At 45.4% G+C, this 7291-nt stretch overlaps 1 protein-coding gene across 1 annotated transcript; it reads right to left on the bottom strand.

Annotated features, from left to right (window-relative positions):
- Positions 1-605: 605 nt before the first annotated feature.
- Positions 606-5628, bottom strand: KRT33A (keratin 33A). Its single transcript, NM_001346094.1, has 7 exons — positions 5233-5628; positions 4039-4121; positions 3345-3501; positions 1967-2128; positions 1747-1872; positions 1402-1622; positions 606-1189 (listed from the first exon to the last, which is right to left on the bottom strand). The coding sequence occupies exons 1-7, from the start codon at positions 5578-5580 to the stop codon at positions 1072-1074; spliced, it is 1215 nt and encodes a 404-aa protein (NP_001333023.1). The 5' UTR covers positions 5581-5628; the 3' UTR covers positions 606-1071.
- Between the last annotated feature and the right edge of the window lie 1663 nt (positions 5629-7291).

The following is a 7291-nucleotide window of genomic DNA, read 5'->3' as shown; positions in this document are numbered from 1 at the left end:
AAATATCATGATTGAATGAAATGAAAGGTAATACCAACATTAATAATACTTTAGTGAGAGGAATGTAATTTATAATACACTGATTTGATAGTCTGGACCTGAGTTGATTTAATTCTTTTTTTTCCAAGCTCTGTGATGAAGTATATTATGAAATTTGTAAGCACAAACATCATTACTTGATTTGGATGGTGAAGAAAACCTCTCCAATATACAAAGATAGAAGTCGAGGAAGATAGTTGTTGGCTGAGTGCGTTTTTTCCAGTTCTTGCTAGGTTACAGTATTTTCATGTTGTCAAGAGGTATGGCCTTACTTTCAAGATTCATTTGCCCCTGATGAGGTCCCATTTCTGTAGTTCTCTTGCCTATTCCCTCTGAAGAGCTAGACAGAAAATTTTTGTAGATACTGTCATGTGGATTTGCCATTTGTTTCACTACCAACTTCCCCACGCACAAGAAATCCACATCAACAGGTGGGTGATGTCTGACGGAGACTCCTTTTGAAGGAAGTCACATGATCCCTTCATCTGGTAAAAGAACACCACTTACATTTTATTGATACAAGACATCCAGTTTGGGGATGAATGAACAAAGAAGGACAAATGATATTTGTGCAAGAATAAGAGTTTATTAGGAAGTTAACAAGGGATCCTTACTGTATCTCTAAAGACCAAAAGAGTGACAAGGAAGATTTTTTTTCCCAATTATGTTCAGTTTTATAGCCTGCCTTTTGGCTCCATTACACTTTCATGTGATTATTTTGAAATCACATTTAAATAAGTATTTGTTCAAGCAGAACATGTTATGCAAGTGTGTAATTGTGATAATAGATATTGCCCAATCCTGCTGTAGATTTCTCTATGTGCTCAGAAGACAGAAGAAGCTGATAAGTAGACTTTGCATTCTAAAGGATCCAGCCAGGAAATTCAGTGAAAGGCAGAGTTGACACTTAGAAGCTGGTACTGGTAGAAATTCTTCCTTTGTCCAAAGTGTGGTCACCTTAGGAGATGCTTGTATTAAGTAGAGTTGAGATGTGACTTTGGAACCCTTCTCCTCCTCCTGGCACCAGGGCCACTACCGCACAAAGGTGTTGCAAGGTCCACACCAAGCACGTTGGGCACAAGGATTGGAGACACAAGGCCCTATGGGCTTGTCACATGCATTGGTTGTGGCACATGGGTTGCAGGGAAGCCTGCAGACAGAAGACCATTGGTGCAAGTTAGAGGAAAATGAACTGAACAGATAGGAAAATATTAAGTGTACTTTGTGTAAGAATATAACACTTCCCCAGACTACCTCCGACCAAAAGCTCGAAATTATTGATTTGTTTCCATTGAGATGACTTTTCATTCCCACAGCAACCTCATGCACCCCCAAGGGGAACAGTACTAGCTTCCCACTCACTTGCAGTCCTCACTCTCCAGCAGACCCCGGTATGTGTTGATCTCACACTCCAGCCGGGCCTTGACATCCAGCAGCACCTGGTACTCCTGGTTCTGCCGCTCCAGGTCACACCTGATCTCAGCAAGCTGGGACTCCACGTTGGTGATCATGCACTGCACCTGGTTCAGCTGAGAGCTGTAGCGTGCCTCAGTCTCTGTCAGCGTGTTCTCCAGGGAGTCCCTCTGTGTGGGGAAGACAAAGAATATCACAGAGTCACTCCCCAGAGGGCTTCTCCATGGGGTTTCAGAGAAGTCACAGGCTTCACGGGTTCAGGAAATCATGGGCGTTACCCTGAACAACACCCACCAGGTTGTGCTGGGCCTGGAGCTCGATCTCCAAGGCGTTGACCGTGCGTCTCAGCTCGATGATCTCTGCCTGGCAGGACTGCAGCTGCTCCGAGCTGGACACCACCTGCTTGTTCAGCTCCTCAGTCTGAAATAGCACAGGGGAGAAGACAGGGTCAGACCTTGCCTCAAGGGTCCCGAGGGGCCAAGGGTCCTGAGTGGCCACGTGCTGAGATGCCCACCTGGGTGGTGAACCATTCCTCCACGTCCCTGCGGTTGGTCTCCACCAGGGCCTCATACTGACTCCTGGTCTCGTTGAGCACACGGTTCAGGTCCACGGTTGGGGCTGCATCCACCTCCACGTTGAGGCGGTCTCCAATCTGGCAGCGCAAGATGTTGACTTCCTGAGGGAGGAAGGGGAAGATGCGAAGTATCACAGAGTGTTCGGATGCTCTCTTATAAAAGCACAGATCAGCTTGTAATCATTCTTAAGCTTTCAAAGCTCTGTTCCATCAGATCCTCTTATAACTGTGTTCTATAATCAGTGACCAACCTGTGTATTTCACTTTGCAAAGTGCTTTCACACCCATGAACTCTTTCCACCCCTGTGGAAAAGTACCCCTGGAGTACTCCTCCTCATTTAAGGCAGCGATTTGGCCTCCATGCTGAAATGTGATAGAACACTGTGAGCCCCAAGCACCTAGTTCAGTGTTTTTGCTCATATACCACAGAGGTTCTTAGGTTTGATTCTTAACCACAGCTAATAAAAAGGTTAGAGTCTGGCTAAAGAGGAAATAAAGTATGCTTACTTCGGAACCTACCATCTGGGATGAAATAGACCTAACTGGTGACTTGTCAATTCTATCAACCTAGATTTTGCTGAAGGAAATAAGTATCTGTTCACTTCCCTGCTATTCTCTTAACAGAGCCAGCATAACTTGATACTTGGACTTAGGTAACATCAGGCTTAAATTGAGAACCATCTCTACCACTTACTATATGGCTTCTAGAAGCTTCTAGAAACCTCAAGTTCTTCATCTGTAAAATGAGAACTACCTTTGGAGTTCCAAAGCACTTAGCATAGCGTTTGGCACACAGTAAGCTCTTAACTAATATTAACTATCACTATTTACATTTGGTATTTAAAGTTTGCACAAAATGTCCGTCTTCTTTGTCAACTGACAAAACAGTGACAGTGAACATTTTGCTCAACATTTCCTCTAGGCAACACTGGAGGAGAAGGAAGAGAGTTGATTTTGTTTCCAGCTGAGCCCTCTCTGCTGGGTGGCTGTCCTGGCCTCTCCAGTTGCTAAATGGCGTATTGGGATACAAGATCTCTACAGCCTGGTATGCTCTGACCTGGGAGTGGAAGAAGCTGTGGGCACTGCCTGGTTGCTGGCCTTTCCTCATTACAGGCCTTGCCAATTTCCTTTACTCTCATTCCTACCTCTGGCAGAAACATCCTAATCTCATATCACAGGCTTTAGATTGCTCATTCTCTACAAATCCCTTTTTGTTTAGAGGACAGATTCCTCAGTTAGTTGAGTCCCTCCCACAGCCCATGGCAGTTGGAAACAGGCCTTGGCGAGTTTGAGCCTGTTGTTCTTTGGGGAACTTCACCTGCTCATGGTTCTGCTTGAGACTCAGCAGCTCCTCCTTCAGGGACTCCACCTGGGCCTCCAGGTCGGACTTGCACAGGGTCAGCTCATCCAGGATCCTGCGCAGGCCATTGATGTCCGACTCCACCAGCTGCCGCAAGCCCACCTCTGTCTCGTACCTGCGATACAGGGGCATCAGGGACCCACCAGACAGGAATGGGCCTGGCCCTGACTCTGGTTTGGTTTGGTTTGTCACATAACTGGAAGTTGGAGCTTGCAGTCTCTACAGCCTTCTCTTACATTTAGATTTTTAACACTGAGCAGTAATTCCTAGAGGAAAATGCTCTGGTAATTATTTTTTGATAAATAAGGAACCAGTAGATTTAGAGAATAAAAGTCCATAAACTGTGAGATTTCCAAAATTAATAAACTTCTCACATTCACCTGACTGCATTATGTGCATAGCAGAGCACGGTGGTGGGGGTGGGAGTGGGGCATGACTTCTACACTAGTTTGGGGATCTCATCTTACAGAGAAGCAGCAGTAGAGGAGGAGGGGTCTGAATCTGGAGAAGAGATCTCTGAGCTCTACTGAGCAGTGACTCTGTGGATCCTGGGGGAAAAATCTAAGGAAAAGCTTTTTCAATGTTTTGTCAGTGTTGAGGACACACTAAAGGGAAAGAAAGAAGAGAGAGGACACCCCACTTGCCCACTCACTTGGTCCTGAAGTCATCTGAGGCCAACTTGGCATTGTCGATCTGCACCACCAGCCTGGCATTCTCTGACTTGTTACACAAGATCTAGAACCCAAAACGATCTGGAATGAGCTTGGTTACTTTTAACCAACAGCAATTCCTACTAATTTTCTTACCTGGAAGGAACAGAATGAGAAATCACAGTGGATCTTATATGAGATTATTAAATGCTATCTATGCAAAATGTACTCAATAAATATTTGAAAAATCAAATTTGGATAAAAAGAATACTGAAATGTGCAACCAAAAGTATCAGGAAATACATAATCTTTTTCTTTCCTAATAAGCAATACTAAAAGGCTGATAATAATAACATCTATTTTTAAAACCCTACCATAGCTCCGCACTGAGCATGGACCTTGCTTAAGATTCTCTCTCTCCCTCTCCCTCTGCCTCACCACCGCCCCCCAGCCCTGCTAGCCTACACATGCTCACTCTTTCTCCCTAAAAACAAAACAAAACAGAACTACCATAAATCTGGCCTGGTTCTAGGAGCTGAAGATACAAAAAAATGAGTAAATGCTCCCCTCAAGAAACTTCTAGTCCAGGGAGGAAGATAAATATGTAACTGGCTTTTGGAGGGGCTGGGTCAGGGAAGCAGCCATGCCTTCCTAGCCATCCTGGGTGGCTTGGTACCATTTCCTCCTATGTGGTTTCTACTCTTTCTGATTTTTGTCAACCATTTTTATGCCCTCACTAGACACTGAACACCAAGAGAAGTTCAGAGGTATCCAGGTCAGGTAAATTAGGAACCCAGAAGAAACGACAACAAGAAGTCAGAATAGTCAAAAGTCCAGATGGGAGACAGAGAAATTTGTCCAATTCTTACAAAAGATTCTGCTTCCTCAGCTTCTTTCTGGGGCTCAGTCCTTTTCTCTTACCTCAGGGTAATAAATCTGGAGCTTGGCAATGCATGGAAACATTTGGAGGCAGCTTTTAATTACAGCTTATTTATGCAAAGTGCTGCTACCTGCACATAGACTAGCAGTATGCAAATATTCAGGCGTAACAGTCCTGAGCCTCATACACAATGGGCACTCAAGAAAAATGGAAAAGCCAGGCTCTTTAACTGAGAATTTGTACTGTTTCTTAATCAGATCTCAGATTCTCTCCCTACAACTTCCTGCTGGAGGCAGTGGGGTGCCCACCCCCTCACCTTCTGCTGGAGCTCCTCGATGGTCCGGAAATAGGACTGGTAGCTGGGACACACGAAAGGCACCTGCTGCTGGCACCACTCCCGGATGCGGCTCTCCAGCTCCGCGTTCTCCCGCTCCAGCTGACGCACCTTCTCCAGGTAGCTGGCCAGGCGGTCGTTCAGGAACTGCATGGTCTCCTTCTCGCTGCCATTGAAGGAACCCTCACAGAACCAGCCACAGTTGCCCACGTTGGCGGGGATGTTGCAGGCCCCAGGCAGGGTGCAGGTATGGCAGCTGGGGGGCACGCAGGGCCGGGAGGAGCAGGTGGAGCGGCAGCTCAGGTTGGGCAGGCAGCAGTTGTAAGGCATGGTGCTGGAGGGAGCAAGGCACCTGGCTGAACACAGAGTTCAAGTTCTACAACCACAGAGCTGTGGGTCTCCTTCTCCTGAGGAGCATTTATACCCCCTCCACAGTGGGTGTGGACATGGAAGGCAACCCTTTTTTTCTTACTCATTTGGTGATTGTCAAAAGCCCTTCCCCTTGGTTTTGTTATGTTTCCTCAGAAGAGTCCCTCACCTCATAAAAGACTTTACTTGGGCTTCTCGCTAACTCAGGACTCCTCTTCCATGCTGTGCATCAATGAAGTAAGAGCTTCATGGAGTGACTTCAAAGAGCTGGACTCATGAACGCCCTGGCCTTCATTAGTGGGGTGTGGCAGGTCCAGGGACACTGTTGCTGCTTTGCCACCTGGCTTGATGGCCCTGACTCCTTGTCTTCTTGCTAAGATGAGAAAGCACAGCTCTTGCCCATGTATCTTTTGCCAGGTCAGATTTCCAAATGCCAAATTCATGGTTCTCAGAAAGAGGAATAGATCCCATCTGGAATACTTAAAACACCCTGGTTCCCAGTGGCCCTGTTTCTTCATGTGGCAGACATCATATCCATGAAAATGTAAATTAACCAAATAACAGATATTCACCAGGATAACAGTATGTACAGGGCATGGTACAAAATGGAAGGTAGGACCAGGGCTATGGTCAAAACCTTTGTTGAGCACTTGCACAGGCTTATCTTGGTACTTGACCTTTTTCACAAACATGATCTCATTAACACCTTACCATGATCCTTCAAGGTACATAATATTATTCCCATTTTACAGATGGGTAGATAGAGGCATAGAAAGTAAGAAGTAATACATTGTGAAGCCAGAATTCCAACACATATCTCTGTTCTTTCCATCATTCCATGCTACTTAAATACAAATGAACCATCTCCTTCCCTAACTTCTTAAGACAGATCATTTCTTCTTCCTCTGTGAGCTTTCATCTCACCTTGAGCATGGCAGTGCACAACTCCTGTGCTCATATATCTCTATATCTCAGTTCCCTGAAGGTAGGGATAGGGTCTAATTCTCTGAATCCTCAGCTCTAAGTGCATGGTATTTAGTAAACCCTCAATAGTGTGTGTCAAGTGGATGAAGGAATGAACATGAGATAATAATCTAAAGTGGGAAATGGTAAGTGGTAAGTGCAAAGTTGAGGTAATGGGGCAAGAGGGCACTGCCAGGATGGGAAGTTCACAGGTACAGATGTGTGCTGGGAGACAAGGCTTCTGAGACTCAAAGGAAGAACATGGGCCCTACAGGTGAAAGAATGGTGTGGACACACAGTGGACAGGAGAGCCCAAGGTCTGGTTGGTGAGACTAGTGCCTAGGAGGGGAGAGCTGTGAAGAGAGGTGGTAGAAAAAAAAGCGTATGGGAAATGAAGGCCATATGGTAGAAGTTCTCTATGACAAAGATTACCCTGGAGGAAGAAGTTTTAGGAAATGTTTAGCAAACATTTATCTGTTTTAGCAAAATGAAGGTAAGGCTGGAGGCAAAGGGACTAGCAAGGAGGTGATTGTAGTAGTCCAGGCCAGTAGTGAGGAGGGACCAAATTTAGGTGTCTGCAGAGGAACTGTAAGAGAAGAAATGGTATAAGAACCATTTTCAAAGAAGCAATTTGTTTTGAACCAGCAACCATTTAGAAACATGAGATGCGGAAGAGAGTCAAGAATGAAACCAAAATTTGGCAAGCAAA

The sequence above is a fragment of the Canis lupus genome, chromosome 9 (genome assembly GCF_011100685.1).
Source record: "Canis lupus familiaris isolate Mischka breed German Shepherd chromosome 9, alternate assembly UU_Cfam_GSD_1.0, whole genome shotgun sequence".
Lineage (NCBI taxonomy): Eukaryota > Metazoa > Chordata > Mammalia > Carnivora > Canidae > Canis > Canis lupus.
This window is presented reverse-complemented; position numbering and strand designations above follow the sequence as displayed.